Source organism: Condylura cristata, unplaced genomic scaffold (assembly GCF_000260355.1).
Source record: "Condylura cristata isolate star-nosed mole 26May11 unplaced genomic scaffold, ConCri1.0 scaffold00014, whole genome shotgun sequence".
Taxonomy (NCBI): Eukaryota; Metazoa; Chordata; class Mammalia; order Eulipotyphla; family Talpidae; genus Condylura; species Condylura cristata.
In genome coordinates this window covers 24,900,496-24,919,596 of record NW_004567115.1, presented here as the reverse complement: position 1 = coordinate 24,919,596, position 19,101 = coordinate 24,900,496, and the positions used below count along the sequence as shown (strand labels likewise).

The 19,101-nt window shown below is 32.8% G+C and overlaps 1 protein-coding gene across 1 annotated transcript in view; it reads left to right on the top strand.

Moving 5' to 3' along the window:
• The window catches only part of ADAM2 (ADAM metallopeptidase domain 2), a 35,764-nt gene extending 17,374 nt beyond the window's left edge, over window positions 1-18,390 (top strand). The window contains exons 11-19 of the mRNA XM_004682472.1: window positions 3,334-3,470; window positions 6,338-6,518; window positions 9,258-9,453; window positions 10,879-10,984; window positions 13,951-14,134; window positions 14,984-15,061; window positions 15,252-15,363; window positions 16,953-17,133; window positions 18,357-18,390. Coding sequence (XP_004682529.1) covers window positions 3,334-3,470; window positions 6,338-6,518; window positions 9,258-9,453; window positions 10,879-10,984; window positions 13,951-14,134; window positions 14,984-15,061; window positions 15,252-15,363; window positions 16,953-17,133; window positions 18,357-18,390 — 1,209 coding nt within the window. The remainder of the gene's footprint in view (window positions 1-3,333; window positions 3,471-6,337; window positions 6,519-9,257; window positions 9,454-10,878; window positions 10,985-13,950; window positions 14,135-14,983; window positions 15,062-15,251; window positions 15,364-16,952; window positions 17,134-18,356) is intronic.
• The last annotated feature ends 711 nt before the right edge of the window (window positions 18,391-19,101 follow it).

The following is a 19,101-nucleotide window of genomic DNA, read 5'->3' as shown; positions in this document are numbered from 1 at the left end:
AAGAAGCTTAAGCCACCTCAGCATGAGCTCGAGGTGATCCACATGGCGTGGCAGACCTCTCCAGACCCGCCTGCTGCTCCCCTCAGCAGTGTACTTCCTCGATCTGTCTGTTCTGCTCCCCGCTCTGTCCCTGGTGAATCCTCTCACCCTCCGCATCTCTGGACTGTATCCCAGTTCTATATGAACAAATAAATAAATCTTTAATAAAAATGCAGAATTAGGGCCCTCCCTGGTGGCGCAGCGGGTTAAAGCACAGCACTGAGAATCTAAAGCCGCTTCCACGTGAGTTCGATTCCCGCCTGCCCCGGAGGTGACCACATGGTGTGGCAGACCTCTCCTGACCCACCCGCTGCTCCCCTCAGCAGTGTACTTCATCCATCTGCCTGTTCTGTTCCCCACTCTGTCTCTGGTGAAGCCTCTCACCGCCCCTGAGCCTCTGGCCTGTATCCCAGTTCTGTATGCACAAATAAATAAATCTTTAAAAAAAAAAATGCAGAATTAGGGCTTCTAGAAGATACCATAAGAGTATTAGAAAATAGTAAAGAGAAATGGATTACTGAAGAAGTGCCATGCCTAAATGTTAAGACTAGTGCAGAAAAAAATGTAAAAGTTACATGAAAACTCTTGAAGGAAAAATGGAGATGAATTTCATAGTATTATATTCACAAAAGCTACTACCAGAACCAAAAACTGTATATACCAGGAAATGCTCCTGACGTCTCAACATCTTGAGCAAAAGCATATGGAAGGAAAGAAGAAAAGTGTTTGACACCTCAAGGACACTTGAGGAGTCAAAAAGGGCTGAAAGTGAACACCAGCAATAAAATTAAAATATCTAATGCAAAGAAAATTTTTTCTGTTTCCAGGTAGAAAAAAAAAAGTGCCATAGCTTTTTTTAAAAAAGTAAGGTGAAGTTATGATCCATATCTTAAAAAATCAAATAAAAAACACTAAAAAATACTCTAAGGCATGTATGCAACTATTGAAATGACTTGCCAAACAAAAGCATTCAGAACAAATTTGCAGCAAGTACATGAAAAGTTTATGGTAACTTACAAGAATTCTTTTGTTTGTTTGTTTTAAGGTTTATTTATGCATAAAGAACTGGGGTACAGGCCAGAAGTGCATGGGCAGTAAGAGAATTCACCAGAGACAGAGTAGGGAGCAGAATAGGCAGATCAACAAGGTACACTGTTTAGGGGAGCAGGGGGTAAAATAGGAGAGGTCTGCTGTGCCATGTGGGTCACCTCCGGGGCCAGGGGTCAAACTCACAATGAAGTGGCTTCTGCGAGTTTGTAGTGCTGTGTCCTAACCCATTTGCCACCAGGGAGGGCCAGGATTATTCTAATAAAAAGGAACAAACATTGCTGAATTTTTTCACCATCCTATTGAAAATAAGGGCATAGCTCACACTCTTCAGATGTGTATTGACACATCACAGCTAACACCAGAGCACTGGTTATCTACCATAGTGCAGGAGTCTTCTCCCTACTTTGCTCTTTACCCACCAACAGTATGTGAAGGTTTTCTTTTTCCCCTAGGGCTTAAATGTAAAAGATCTAATAATAATTATTTAAAATCTGGTTTTTTTGTGAAAGTCCTTCATTTGACATCTTGTATTTTCATTTAGTTAAAATATTTTAGAACCCTTTATTCATCTAGCAGTCTAATTTATAAGAAAAGTAGTGTATTTTCAACTATTTATGGAAAATCAGGATTATATTTGTTATTAATTTCTGATTCAATAGCTATCATTGTCCAAAATATAATTTTTAAATGTACATAAATGTAATTTTATATGTACATATAATACATTCCAAACTCATTTGTAATAATTACTTATATCTATGAATTATTTAAGTACCAGTGATTAATATTGCTGAATTTATTGCTGTTTTAAAATAAAAATAGTTGAAACAGGGCCTTTTCCAATCAGTTAATGGAAATTTTGATGTACAAAAGGCCAAAAACTTATTTTAAAAAAATCATTGTTACTTACAAGAAAGATGCAGGTTAAAACTAAAATGAAATACTCTTTCAAACCAAGAGAATGGTACATGTTAAAGATACCCCAACAAGTATTGGAAGGATTTGGAGAAAATCTTCTAATACCACTGTTGGAGGGAAAGTGAACTGGTACAACTACTGTGGAAAATAACCTGAATTGATCTCAAAAAGCTAAAAATGGAGATGCCATACAATCCAGCTATCCTACTCCTTGGCGTATATAAACAGACTATGAAGTTCTCAGTGAAAAATCCCACACATATTACAGTGTTCATAGACAGATTACTAACAATATCCAGAACATAAAGAAACCACCTAAACATCTATTGACAAAAAAGGAAGCCATGTTGAAAATGCAGCCATTTGCAACAAAATGGAGGGAAATAGAGAGAGAAATAGGAGCAGAATGTAAGTCAAAACAATCAAATAATAAACATTTTCATAGCAGATGGACATTAATAAACCTCCTAAGAGCCCTGAGGTTGAAAGGGTAGGGAGAAGGAAAGATATAAGGGACACATGGGATGGTGGCAGGAAAGAGGAAAGATTTTTTTTTTTTTTTTTAGACACACTCCAAAAAAATACCATTAAAACGATGACACCACTCCATTTGTGACACTATGGAGGAAATTGGATGGGTGTTTTGCTAACCAAAATAATTCTAAAGAAGGTGATTTTCACTCATATATGGAATATAATAAAGATAACAAAGTAACAGACAGAAATAATCAAAATAAACCATAAAGACCTAACTGCAAAATTAAGACTACCAGAGGGCAAGAGTAAGGGGTGATGAGTAAGGGGTGGGTACTGGATGCACAGTGTGATTTGCTGATGGGTGTGGTCTGCCAACATATATCTGAATTAGTGTGAACCTACACTACTACTGCATCATATTTAGTATTGCAAACTAGTTGCTTCCATAATAAATGGTATTACTAAATTGTAATTATGGATAAACACAATGTGTTAGTAAATTAACACTGCATGTGTTTATATGTGTATATTAAACAATTTTATGAATACAAATAAATCTATAACATTACAGATAAATAGAAAGTGATTGGAGCAAGTTATTTCTTGGCCTGATGACACAAATGAAACACATACTTTAACTGTTTAAATTTCAGGTTGGTCATATTTTTCTAATAATGATAATGGTAGCTGTAAGCATCAGACCAACATGGATGGCATTTCTATGATTAGCATATGAGGTGCCTCTATTACATTTTATCATGTGACTACTTTTAATCTTTGCCTTACTTTTCCTGCAAAGAAAATCAGTTTTCTCCTAAAATGTATGTACATCTATGTTATTTTTTCCAGCACCCCAAAACCATTAGTCTGGAATCACTTGCAGTTATTCTGGCTCAGTTATTGAGTTTAAGTATGGGAATAGCTTATGATGACATTAACAACTGTCAATGCTCAGGAAGTGTCTGCATAATGAACCCAGAAGCAATGTAAGATGACTTAATTTTATATGCTTTACAAATATAGTTTATATAACAATAACTTAGGTTCACTTTAGGTTAAGACATTCTAACCTCCTAAAATAATTAATCATGGTCAAATATAAGCTGTAGTCAACAAACCCCCTTGTTATATATTTATCACAAATATCTCTTACAATCAAAATATTTGCTTTCTATATGAACTAACTCTACATTTATACAGTTTACTTGCATGATTCTGTAATTTATTAGATGATTTAATAAGCTAAATGCTGAGTTGTAATCATTATACAAGAATCATCTATTGGTCTTGTCTGCATAAATCTCTATTCTGTCTGGGCTCAACATGAAGTGATTTTGTTGTCTATACTCACCATTATTCGTAGAGTACCTGATAAACCCCCAAATAGTCAGGAGATTTAGCAAAACCATAGTTTACTCAGTGATTGGAGTCGACCTCTTATCTTTCTGATGAATGAATCTTGAGGGAATTTTCTTCTTTACAGATGGCTAGAAATTCAGTTTATGGTCTATATCAAGCCCCACTGTTTATAGCAGTAGACTTGATAATATCTTACTCTCACTATTGTTTCACTCCTACTTCCACAATTATTTCCTAAAAATACTTGCACTTTAATTCTAATCTCAGGGTCTGATTTAAAAGGAATTCATATTATGTTAATAACTTCATAACTGTCTTTTATGCAGATTGATTTATCAGTTGATTGTGCATTATAAAATTTTCAGTTTCTTTGAAAAAGATTTTGATGGAGATTGTGTTAAATTTGTATATAACTTTATGCAAGACAGTCATTTTGATTAGATTGATTCTCCTAGTGGGTTATTTTATAATTAAGTCAGTAGTCAATTGATTTTCAAATACTTGTGGATGATCTTGCTGGTTTTGTTACTGATTTCTGATTTAAAATCTATTGTGGTCTAAAAATGTAATTTTTACATGTATATAATATATATATATTTAACACTAGCACTTATTATCTTTCTTGTTTTTCATTTTTGCTTGCTTGTACCACAGCTATATGTGATTCACAGAAAAAATAGAAATATTTGCTGAAATAGTTGAGTTACTACATAGAATACCTCTAATAATTCCTTCAATGTTATATTTAAGTTTTATACATTCTATTTCTAATGCATGTTGCTTATACTAAAATATAAAAAATATTAGATATTTTGATTATGAGTTAAGTAATGTTTTATTATTCTCTATAACTGTAAGAAGAGCATTGCATTTTATTGGCAATGTTATATAATTTTTTATAAGGAAATGGAACTTTTGAAAAATGGATAATAGTAATATCCATTTTGAAATATTCATTGATTGGGACAGACTTTGTATTTAGACTTGGCTTCAAGTTACAGAAAACCCAAAGTAGTAATGGCTTATAGCAACAAGCAACTTGTTTTTAACCTTGGCAATGTAACATTAAATAAATTGTGCACAGATTAACTTTACGATTTCTACACAGTGGCTGTTATTCCCAAGATTACTTCCTAGCCAACGATGTAAGCTTTAACTAAAAGGTTAATAAGAATTATAGTCATCAACAGAATAAAGAAACACAAAGTATAACTGTCACATTTTCCTGACACTTAAATTTATGACTTTATTTTAAATCAGTTATTTGACCTTACTAATTTTTAAAAAGGCTCAGAAATATAGACATTACACAAGGAAGTCATCTATTCAACTAAAAAAATCAGAGGCTCTATTATCAAGGACAAAACAAAAGCTTGGAAAAACAAGAATATCTAACCTGTGCAAAGACCATACATTCCATACTTGCATATAATCCAACATTAATTTCATCACCAGAAAAAGTACCCCTCTAAAATGATTAACACTTATTAAATGTATTATACATTGCTTAATGTCCAGTAATAAATAAAGTTCTGCTGCTTTTTCTACATTTAGTTTTTTATATTTAGATATAAATCTTTTGAATTATTAACCATACAATGCTAAAACCATCATTCTTTCTCAATATTGCCAAAGGTTATGTGCAAACAAAATGTAATCATAGGGGAAAAAAAATCAAAATTGGTAGTTCAAAAATCTGTAATATTTTATGGCCTAGGAGTTGAGTTTATTGCTTGATAAACAAGTGGCTTAATATTAGTTATATCTAATCAAATTACAATTACAGACATTCATGATTATAATTTCTATATGTTAATACTACTCACAATGAAAAACATAGTTATTCATAAAAGTTTCAAACCACACTCAATTATTAAGCTTTTAAATCTGTGCTAGTGAACATATTTGAAATGCCTTTCCTCCTGCAATTAAAAGCAATCTAATAGCAGAAGGTACTCAATCAACAAATAAAAGAAATTGAAGAAAAATAGGTATCATTGGGGGATAAAATATATTAGGAACAGTATTTCAGATATATGCATCAAATTGTTAACTCTCTGCAATTATGTGGCAAGGGAGATATAGGTGTTATTTAAAATGTAACACTAGATATGACTATCAATGAATAAATATAGATAAAGAAGGGAAAAGCCAATCTATTCTGTTAAAACAAGAGTATGATAACACGCTGAGTCACAAAAGAAAAGAAAGCAACTATGGCCCAGAGATAATAGCACAGTTAACCTCAGTTTCATAAATATGTATAATGTAACAACCAATTATTAACCAGCTATCTCTACTAAGAGATCTTACATAAATTCTTCCATAGATTTTCTATTGTAAAATTGTCCTGACCCAGAAAATGAAAGTTGGGTACTAATAAAATAAGAGCATGTGGTCTGTTGTGGAATATTATTGAATAGCTTATTCTGAGGTTAGGCAGATGATGGAGGCAATGTTTCCATTAAAAAATGAAGTTTGGTGTGTTTTTTAGTCATTCCAGTGGTGTGAAGATCTTTAGTAACTGCAGCATGGAAGATTTTGCACATTTCATTTCAAAGTCGAAGTCCCAGTGTCTTCAAAATCACCCACGCTTAGATCCATCCTACAAAAGTGCCGTTTGTGGTAATGGAGAAGTGGAAGAAGGAGAGCAGTGTGACTGTGGGGGTGTGGAGGTTGGTACTAATTGGGAAGGTTGTATACCAGAATTACATCAAAATTAATAATTTTTATCATATTACCATTACCATATTCCCTAATTTATCGAGCTAGCTTTTTTACAAAAACCTTAAGATATAAATGGATAAGAATAAACTGTGTGGTATGTAGATTATGCACTCACATGATTTTCACGATCTTTAATCCTATTGGTGAGTTGATCTAGGCTTATACCTCCTCTCTTGGGTATGTTCTTCCCTTGTATTTCTTCATAACCTAAGATCCATTGCAATTCAGGAAGATATAAAACTTTTACAAATGAATTTTGTGAGAGTGTTGTGCATTTGTGGCTGTGAATATTTTAGTCTAGTTCAGAATTTAAGACAAAAAGATTTGAAACATCAATAAGCCAAAGTAGGACTCCTTAGATAATTCTGCTTGATTGGCAAGAGATGGGAGGTAGAAATAATGGCAGTGAAACTAGGAAAAGAGTCTGTGAACCTGAAACATATAGAAGACATGAATGGAGTTCACTGTTCAATATTGTAAGCCCATTCATGTAAACCCTCCTCAGCAATAAGTGAGTATGTTTTTAGATACCTAGAGAAGAAGGTGTTTTTAGTGAATTATCCTTAAGCACCCAATTGTTTTCATTTGTATCAGCCAATGGAAATACCTTGAAAATTTGGTATAATTCAATCCCAAGCCCCGTTTCTTTACCAATTAGGATCCCATATTGATAACAATAGTGGTAACATTGTTAGGCAGAATAGCTGAAGAAAATAATTCAAGTTAGTGTGTCCTAGTATCATGCTATAACTTGCACTAAAACCAAAAAATACTTTTTTGCTATAAGTTATTGGAAGTTTTTGCCCAACTCTATTTAAAATTCTTAGGAATTATTAAGAAGAAAAGGTAAAGATCCATGGGGTGTGTGTGTGTGTGAGTGCATTATCTCTCCAGTCCTCTTCTATGTGTTGTTTTATTAAGCCTAGTAGCGGAATTCTGAAAACAACAATCACTGGGCAAGGTGAATTAAAACATAAAACAAGGTATAGTAAAGTATGAGCGAGTAATGTGAAGGTGGTAATATGCCACATTCAAAAATATTTTCTGGTTTTCATCATTAGAGAATAAAAATAAAATTTAATATCACTTGTTATTAGAGAAATGCAAACCAATACCACAGAGAGATAGCACCTCATACCTATAAGAATGTTCCATATCAAAAAACACCCAGAGCTGGTGAGGATGTGGAGAAAATGGAGCCCTTCTTGCTAGCGGGAGTGCAAACTGGTACATTAAACATGGATTTACCATTCAAACTGTCAAACCAGTACTGCTACTCTTAGGCTTCTACCCCCAAAATTCAACTAATTCAAAAGGAAACTTGCACATCCATCTTTATTGAAAAACTAATTACTGTAGCTAAATTATGGAGATATCCTAAGTGCCCCCAGAAAATATGAGTAGATTAAGAAGATGTCACACACACACACACAATGGAATACTATTCAAGAGATCAAAAAGGACAAATTCATGCTATTTCCAGCAACATGGATAGAGCTTGGAAGGATAATGCTAACTGAAATAAGTCAGGAGGAAACATAAAACACCGGATAGTATCACTAATATGTGGAACATAAAGTAGCTAATATTCAGATAAAGATAAGCTGAAAAACTAAGCTTTGACAGCCAACTGTAGCACTGAAGCCCCATGTGTGACAGGGATAGAGTCTGTGGTGGAGTGATGCAGATGACTTGGTGGTGGGTACACTACAGTGGTCCTACCTGCTGGGGGTATCTTACTAGTATCTATTAATAAAAATAAGTTAAAAAATAAAAACTACTGAGTTATATATTTACAAATGGCAAAATTATAGTATAGCCCATAAAAGTTACAGATATTAAAATAGATTTATAATGTTTGATTCAAAACTAATCAACATAATGAAAATTTTAAATCATATTTTTTAATAACATAATAATTTATTTTTACATCATTTTGTGCTTTTTTTTTTTTCAACTCAGCTGTAATCCCCAGGGGCTTCCCATCACATCACCCATGTGCCATCACCACAGTCCAGTGCATTTCCCTCCCCTCTGCTGTTTTTGATCCCATTCCCCACTCCACCCCCATAAATGTCTCTGGTATATAATTGTTCATTATTATTATTTATTTTTCTCCTGGTCCATTAGACTCCTGCTAAAATCATAGCTTTTTTTTTTTAATTCTTAAACTTTGATATATCTTTGTGTATAAGAACCAGCAATTTTATTGATAGCTGCACTTTAGAGAACCTGGAGTTCCATAAAATTCTACCACCAGTATTGTGTAGCTACTCTAGGGACAAAAGGAACACAGACTAACACACATAATAAAAGTCTGTTAAACAGATGTATTATGAATTGATACTACTTTTTGTCTGGCAACATGTTAAGTTAAGCATCTATCTGCATATTACATGCGTTCTCATTAAAAAAGCTTTCTATCCAACACAGACTCCACTGGAAGAAAATTCAGAGCATTTGGTTTGCCTTTCAGACTTGTCAGAAGGAGGGAAACCAGTGCTGTGAACCTGCATCATGTACTCTGAAGAATGGATTAGATTGTGATGGTGAAATGTGCTGTGAAAACTGTAAAGTAAAAGACCTTTTAAATGTTTCTGTTAGCTACATAAGTAAAAAATTGCTTTCTACATTATTTCTATATACGTCTTCTGTTTCATTTAATGTTAATTACTGCATCTCATCAGTTTTCAAATAAAGGAAAATTATGTCGAGCTACCATGGATGATTGTGACCTTCCTGAATATTGCAATGGAACATCTGCGATATGTCAGTCTAACTCTTATATGCAGGATGGCGTTCCATGCAAAAATAGTCAATGGCTCTGTGTGAATGGAAAATGTATAGACGGGATAACACAGTGTGCTGATATATATGGTGAAGGTATTTATTATTATACTTTTATTTACTGTATACATGGGAGTATTGAGGGAACTGAACATGTAATTGTGAGTTTATAAATAATATGATTTTTGCTATAAATATTTGAAAGTAAATAAATATTTGAAAGGACTATAGGAAAGAAGAATGACATCATACAGGTGAGGAAAAAGTTGTATAGGATTAAAATTCTTAATTATTTCCACACAGTAATAGGGAAGATACTCAAAAATCTATGGGATCTGCATACCCAATGAAGAAAGTAGAGTAAGCATTTCTTCTTTTCCTGTAGCTACATTTCTTCTTTTCCTGTATATCAAAAGCTTTTATTGTAAATACAGAATAAATGCACACCGCTATGGACATTAAAAGGGCAATTACCAGTTTTCCCATGAATACAAATTAAACCACACATAGAAACAGACACAGATGTACACCTTCATTCCTAGAAATTGCAAAGATGACTATGAAAATCTTAAAGTGAACTCACAGAAATCCAAGAATAATGAAATCATAAAAAAATGGCATACACTGTGTTGGAAAACAAAAAGGTTAATACCATGGTTCGCTTGCAATGCTTGCTCACTCTCTTTCTAGGGAGATATTGCATATACAGGCTTCAGTTTTTGGTTTCACTGATCTTTCACCCTGTGTTTTTATTTCATTATTTCTGCTGTCATTTTCATTATTCTTTCTACTGGCCTTTAGTAACAAGAGACAAGGATAGACATTGTATAATAATTAGGAAAACAACACAATAAGACATTACACTCCTCAATATACATTCACCAAATGAAGAAGCATCAATATATATGGCCATTATTATCAAATATAAAAACAGACATTGGCAGCAACATAACAGAGGCTGAGGAGTTCAATGTCTCACTTTGACCAATGGACACATCTGTCAGACAGAACAAAAGCAGGAAAATAATAACATTAAACAAAGAATTAGACCACCTGGGCTTAATAGACATTCATAGGCCACTAGATCCCCTAAAAAGTAAGTCCATCCTTCTCAAGTGAAGACGGATCATTCTCCAGGATAGAGCACATATTCTGTTACAACATAAGTATCAATAAATTCAGAAATATTGAAATCACATGAAGAATCTTCTCTAATTTCAATGGTATCAAACTAGAAATCAACCACAAAAAGAAAACGTCTGCACAATACACTACTGAATGAAGAAATCTAGGAAGAAGTTTAAAAAGTAACTCCAGACAGATTAAAATGAGGACACAATCTACCAGAACCTATAGCGCTCAGCAAAAATAAATCTAAGAGTGAAGAATACCATAATGTAGGCCCACAACAAGAAACAAAAAATAGCTCAAATAGATAATTTTGCCTCTCAGGAACTAGGAAAAATTTACTGATTCTAAATTAACATAAGTTTAATATGACTAAACACATGTTTTTTTCAGGTGCAGAGTTTGGTACTCCAGAATGTTTTACTTTCCTTAATTCTAAGGCTGATGTATCTGGACACTGTGGCTCAGGTCCTTCAGGATTTGTAAAGTGTGACCCTAAGTGAGTACTTTATGAAATCTGAGGAACTATCTGTTGCTTTAAATTTAAAAATAGCACCAGATAATTACATTTATTAGACAAAAACAAACCACCTAATCATAAAGTATTTAATCAAAATGTAAATGTCTTTAATATAAAATGCCTGTTGTCTTTCTTATTGTTCAAATTATTTCCTGTACTTTCCCAGAGTGTTTAATTTAAATAGGTATCCTAATTATTCATTACTTAGTTGTAAGGTTTTAACTGACATTCTTATTGAGCATATTTTGTGCCGCTTCATTCAGAAATTTAAATGCCACACTGGCACCAGTCTGATGCTAATGGTCCTGATACTCACTTTTTTTTTCCAATTTATGTACACAAGAACTACGGTACCTGTCATAGATGTGGGGGATGAAAAGCTTCATCAGAAGCAGAGTGGAAAGCAGAACAGGCAGATATACTGAAATACACTGCTGAGGGGAGCAGCGGGCAGGTCAGGAAAGGTCTGTCATGCCATGAGGATCACCTCCCTGTCTGCGGATGGAACTGATGCTGCAATGGCTGGAGACAGGTTCGTAGTGCTGAGTCTTAACCCATTGTGCCACCAGGAAGGGCCTAATACTCACATTTTATCTCAAAAAGATAGGGCATATCCACAGTCACCCATAAGTAGGCAGTTAAAAACTGGTTTATGGGCCCTCCCTGGTGGCGCAGCGGGTTAAAGCACAGAGATTCTAAAGCTGCTTCCGCATGAGTTCGATTCCCGCCTGCCCCGGAGGTGACCACATGGCGAAGCAGACCTCTCCTGACCCACCCGCTGCTCCCCTCAGCAATGTACTTCATCGATCTGCCTGTTCTGTGCCCCACTCTGCCTCTGGTGAAGCCTCTCACCGCCCCTGAGCCTCTGGCCTGTACCCCAGCTCTGTATGCACAAATAAATCTTTAAAAAAAAAAAAAAAAACGGTTTATAAATTAGGTGCTTCTATGTTGAGAGCATATATATTACTCAATTTTATCTTCTTTATAGATAGACTTATAGTGCCTTTCTTTTTATTACATTCTATATTTCAAAGTCTTACCAACATACTTTATATATCTCCATCTGTTTGGAATATTTTTTCAACACTCTCCTTTTGGTCTATGTAGATCTTTACCCTATTTTTCAGTGAAGTTCTTATTCTTCTACCTTGAATAATAATTTTGCAGGATAAAATACTCTAGGCTGAAAATCTTTTTCTTTGAATAATGAAATCTCCTGTAGATTGATTTTTCTTTGGAAAAGTTCATGAATGGTCTACTTGGTATTGCCTTACTGTTTTTCACTCCATGTTTTTAATTTTGTCCTTGTCTTTGACTTTTAACAGTTTTATCATGTATTTTGTTGTGTGTTTCTGGTATTATTTTGCTTGGAACCCTGTGTGAGTCTTTTGGGTCAGAACATCTGCTTTAATTCACAGACAGAGCTAATTCTCAACAATTATTTCTTTATGCTTAATATACCTTCCTCCTATGTCCTTCAATTAACAGTGTTGGGGCCCTGTAAGTAGCCATTCCTCCCACCATGAGCTGTACTGCTTCAGTGTCTCTCTGAAAACAGCTTAATTAAAGTTTTACTTATACTTTCTGCCACACCCTTGCTCCCAACAGATGAGGTAATCATTTATTCATCTTCCAAGGGCTGGTGACTTCATCTGCTCTAATTTAGTTGTGAACATGTCAGTGAGGTGAGCCCAGAAATCTTCGTTCTAGAACCATCTTGCTGAACACCCATACAAGTTTTTGTTTTATATGATTTCCTTTATTGTGTGTCTGATTTAATACAAACACCTAACACTTATCCATGATACAAACTGTCATCTAACTAGAAATAGAAAAAAAAATAAGCCTAAAATCTGGTAAAAACCATGTATATTTAGCTTTCATCTAAAATAAATCCTCTTTGATGAAGAACTGGCTTGTTTTTTCAGTCCAATACTGCTGATACTAACATTTTTTAAATTACTGAATGAGGGCCCTCCCTGGTGGTGCAGCAGGTTAAAGCACACCACTAAGAAGCTAAAGCTACTTCTGCATGAGTTTGATCCCCACCTGTCCCAGAGGTGACCACATGGCACATCAGACCTCTCCTGACCTGCCCGCTGTTCCCATCAGCAGTGTACACGATGATCTGTCTGTTCTGCTCCCCACTCTGTCTCTGGTGAATGCTATCACCGCCCCTACACCTCTGGCCTGTACCCCAGTTCTGTATGCACAAATAAATCTTTTTTTAAAAATTACTGAATAAAAATTCTCCATATCAATTTGAAATACATTTTCTTTGTATAAAGTATAGAGTTCCTTTTTCCTTTTAGGAGTTATCATTCAATAGTCTCTGGTTGTCATTGTTTCTGTTAGAAAGTTAATATTGGATTGGATTGTCCTTTTGTTGTTAATGACACCTGTTAATTTTCTGGTTGCTTTCATGATTTTTTTTTTCCTGTGGCTTGAATCACTACGATTATTATGTCTTTATTAATTTTATTTTTAGTATTAATTGCATATAGTATTTCTTGAGTGTGGTTCTCAATGCCTTGTCAGTTGAGACCATAACACAGTGAGTATATGAAACACTGAAAAAGAAATTTAATGAAACTGGTTATTATATAAATTTACCAGTCTCTAGACTAGAATTAGCTTGGGATTATTATATTCAGTCATAAAAAAGCAGTGAATAAGTTATTAAAAAAAAGCGATTAAGCTAACTATGATGTAGTTGCTAGACATTAAATAAGTCATTACAAAAAAAGTGATTAACTACAATGTAGTTTCTAGTCATTAAATGTTCAATTATTACTAACAATGCATGTTATACCCACTTTTATGTGGCTTCCAAGTAGTTGTCTGTGTCTTTTTGCATATCTTCAATGTTTTATTTAAATCTTTTGCTTTAGAAATCTATTCTAATATTTTGAAAACAAACAATTCTCATTTTATTGGAAACACAGGAATGTAATGTGTGGAAAATTAATCTGTACATATGGTAAAAATAGTGTAATGAATATTAAAAATGTCACTGCTGTCTATGCCAACATAAATAACCACATCTGCGTTACTTTGGATTATAAATATGGTATGGAAGATTACGAAAGAATGTGGGTAAGAGATGGAACTGTTTGTGGTGAAAATAAGGTATGTAGGTTTTTTCAAATAATTTCTTAGCATTTTATACTTCACTTTTGTTTATCTACTTCTTTTCTCATAATAAAAAGTGCACATTCTCTTGCCCTTTTCATTTCATTTTCCAAGATATACTTTTATCAGCTTTCTCTCTCCCAATTGAATCTCTAAATACATTACTTGCAGGTATTAGACTAAAATTCTGAATAAAATTGGAGGGCCCAACACAAGCCTACAACTTCTTTCACATCCCATTTAGCTCTTTGGCCTGTCTGTATATGTCTCTTCTTATTGCAACATAAGATTTCTCTTATTCACTGCTGTATTCTCATTAAAGATTGGATAGTTCTCTGTGTAACAGTTATGCTGTCCTTAATATTTCTCAAAAGTGTGTTACTATCATGAAAATTAGGACCATCTTTAATATTACTTTTGTCCTATTAGTACTTTGTCTAGCACTTCTCTGCTTGATTAAGTCATATTCAAAAACACGACTCACTCAAAAAAAAAAAGACTTTACCATTTTCACTATTTAGATAAATCCCCTATATTATTTCACAAAAGAATTGCTTCGCTGTAATATTTATCATATATTTATCTTTGCGTTTATTTATTTAATGCTTATATCCCCTATTCCAGAGTAAGAAGTTATATATTTTGCTTATATTATTTTGTTTATTCTCAAGAAATCAATGTCATCCATAGTTGCAAACATATATAAGTTTACTATTTAGTGCAAGTATAGCAATGTCTAATGTTAAATGAATACCTATTAAGTCAGCATCATGTGGGGTACTTTTAGCTAAATATCAACTATAATTGGCATTTCAGTGAAGTTATTTCTGATTCTTTCCTTTTCAGATCTGTAAGAATAAAGAATGTGTAGAAAATGAATACTTGAAACAGATGTGTGCTGCAGATAAATGTAACAGTCATGGTGTAAGTACCAGTCATATGTCAAAATAGAAATCAATGATTCTCTTAAGGAAACACATATGTACGCACGAACACATCCCTATTCCATTAACGTTGGCCCAATCTGACCTATAAGTTATTTCAAAATTTTACTTGAACACAACTAATTCTAACTTCTTATAAGTATTTTGCCAGATCTTTCTCCTGGTTTTAGGTTTGCAATAATAATGGTAACTGTCACTGCGATACCACATTTTTACCTCCAAATTGCCAAGATACAGATGACTCATATCCTGGTGGAAGTATCGACAGTGGAAATTTTCCACTTAATGGATCCACACCAATCAGTATGTATCAATGAAGACTTGAAAACATAACTAAAGCATTTAAACTTATTACATAAAATAAAATAAATAATATTTTGCCTATCAATTTGCTATTTATGTTGGAACATTAAGTGATAATCCATGACTCTTTATGTTTTACTTCGAGGGTAATGTAATATATGCAGCAGATCTTTGAAAAATGATGTTTTAACACCATGTTGTTATAATGTTTATCAGAAAAAAAATGTCCCTGACCACCATTAAACATTATTTGTGGACCTGGTTTCTTTAAATGTCGTTTTCATTAAAGTCTGTATATGATAACATTAAATGAATTATTATAATAGAAATACATCAGTAACTACTTTGCTATAAATGAGATAAGACAGGAAAACAGATACCACCTTAGTCCTTTATATAAAAGGAACTGAGTATCAGGCATCAGGTTACACTGAGATGAAAGTCAATCAAAGTGGGAAAGCAATAGAGAGATTAATAAAAACTGGAATCTACTCCTATTTCTTTGTTCTGGGGGACAATGAAAAGAGATGGTATTATTAGAACCAGATTCTGAGTCATTTAGAATGGTATGGTGCTAAGGTCATGGTTATTTAGCAGGATCTAGAGCCATAAGTAGAAGTACTGTGCAACATCAGTAGAGTCATAGAACATACACACCCATTATGTGTAGTGCTCGAGAGGAAGGTTATAAATACCATACTACTTCATGCTCTCTTCTGACCACCCAAATTGTATCCTTGATTCAAATCTTACTAAAAGATAGGTTAAGGAGCTTGTGGGGTATGTACAATATTTCTTTGCACTAGACTTATTTTATATAAAAACATATTCATGGATAATTAAAGGAGTTTCTTTTTCATATATTAACATTTAACATTCCCACCTTCCTTCCAGTGTTGGATATATGATATTTAAGGTCAGATGATAGGATAGTTAGGAAAAAACACTATACCTAGTATGAACTTATTATCCGGCTATTTCCATTTTAGTAGTAGCAATTAACTTGCAGTAGTTTATCTTCAAGTTGACTGCAGTAGTTTATCTTCAAGTTGACTGCAGTAGTTTATCTTCAAGTTGCACCTATATCCACACATATAGGTGCAACTGCAATTTCCAAAAAGAGCAAAGCAGAAGAGATATTCCTTTTCTAGAATTCTTTTACTTATGATATGGTTGGTCCATAAAATTCACAAGTGAGATTCTGAGGCACTCATGGCCTTCCTCTAATTCCAATTGAGTATTTTAGAATACTAATTCTTGGAACTCTATTGGAATACTCATTGTGTTGAAGTTTATCTGTTCTGTATGAAATTTAATGACATTGACACACATGCACACATTCCCTAAATTCCTAATACACAACAAATGAAAATAAAATAATTGTTTTAACTTACCAAATTTGGAGGTTGTTTCTTGTACCACAGTGGTTCTCTCTCTCTCTCTCCTTTCCCCACCCTTCTCAAATTCTACTTTTTATAAAGTTAATTATATAATTAATACTTAAATATTTTCATTCTAAGGGTCATATTAAAATACAGAGATATCTTTGATACGTAACTTTCAAATCACTATTTGTGTTTCTCTCCTAGGTATCCGATACATTGAGAATGCTTACCATACCAAACGCCCACGATGGCCATATTACTTACTCATTCCTTTTTTTATTGCTCTCTTATTACTGATTGCTAATCTCGTGAAAGTTTACTTACAACGAAAAAAATGGAGAAATGAAGAGTACACAAGCGATGAGTACAATGACTTCCTATTTCAGATCTATGACTTTTACAATTTGCTGGAATATATAGTAACTCATAAACAAACAGTATTATAATGATACAACTGGAAATACTTCAGATTTAATTTTTATCCTTATATAGATATGTGATAGTTAATATACCAATGATTAACAATGAACACATTTAAATATATAGGCGATTTTAGTCTTATAACAACTTGGACATTTGTTAAGGGTAGAAATACGTAGGAATATTTTTTTCTAATCTTTATCTGCTTCCTTTTTTGTTTCATCTTAATAATTATGTATTAAACATTATTTTATTACTTTTTAACTTTGATATATTTATATAAAATTTGCCTACACTAGTTGTTAAAAGGCAGTAAGGAAATCCAGGAGAGTAACTACCCTTTTATGCAGATAAATTGATTATACTCAAGATAGGAATTAAGATGTAGACAAGCTACATAACATAAAAAGTAATGCTCAGAAATTTAGATTATAGCTGCAGCTAGGGTACAGGGGGAAATAAGCAGATTTTTATTAAAGATATGAGGATCATTAATAAAAATATGCTTAAAAAATGAAAATATATATGTATAAGTGATTTCATTTCCTTCAGGTTGCTATTAAATTATTTCTGCTTTGAGTTTTATACTTGTAGCCTACATTTTACTAAATTAATTGAATTTTAGTCAAAGATTTAAAATTAATTGGGTAATATAACTTTAAAGAAAATATACTTTAGGATAAAAATTATGAAATTTTATGGAAGTTGCTAAAATAATATGTGGCACATGAAATAGTTAACATAATTCAGTTACTCCTTTAACACATTAAAGGAATTGTCTTAAATTAGATAACTTTACTGTGGAAAAATTAAAAGTAAAGATATTTGGGGTAAAGAAGCTAGTAAACTTACTAGAAATAAACATAGCAGAATACAAATGACAAATCATGCTTTAAACTACTTAGCTAATTATGTTATCAACAGGAAAGTGATATGAGTTGATTTTCAAGTAAATTTATATTACTGTGCTTTTTCTCATGTTAGTCTGGACTTTCTGTTGATAGGTGTTTTCATTAGTAAGACACTATCAAGTAATGGATGCTCTCAGATGGGGATTCACAACTGTCCCAGTACTGAATGATAGTACAGAGATGTGTAGAACAATCTTGGGGGGGAAACGATTATTTTTTCATTTTTAATTAATTATTTTCATTTTTAAATATATAGGCAACTTGAAAGTGAGAGTGAACCCAAAGAGTAACCTGGAGAACAGAGACTTCCTGAATTATATGACATCACAGTGAGTACTAAATGTTTTAAGAATGAGAGAAAAAGAGACCAAGACAGATAAAATCTAATGTATAAGATAAATATAAACAACACAAATATAGTTTATATATTAATTATATGGTGATAGTTATATAGCTGTATATAAGAAAAATTAGAAAATATTGGAGAATATATTTCAATATTAACCATATCATAGACATAAGCCAAAAATGACATTTCAATTTGCATTTAATTTTTGCAATGTTTTTCTAATAATGTTTAATCACTTATAACTTGTATATACAAATTCAAAATTTATTTAGTTACAAATAAATTTCATGATAGAAATCTACTTTATAATCAGTATAACCTAATGCTACTTGTTAAATCATCATTTTTAACTTAATTTTTCATGCGGGTGATTTTTTTTCTCTTTTGCTTATTTTTTCCAGAGTAATTATCTTCAATGGATAAGAAAAATGGAAAAGTAAAAAGTACATGCATTGTATTATTACTTGAGATACAAAATATGAATTTTATGGTTTTAAACTGACAGGAAAAAATGAAAATTTATATATACAGTGAAATATAAAACATATATATAAGCAAAAATTTTTGAACAAAAAATTGCATACTATTTTATAGTATGTATTTACTATTTTTAAAGTTCTCTCACAATTACTCTGCCAGTAGTCATGAGATA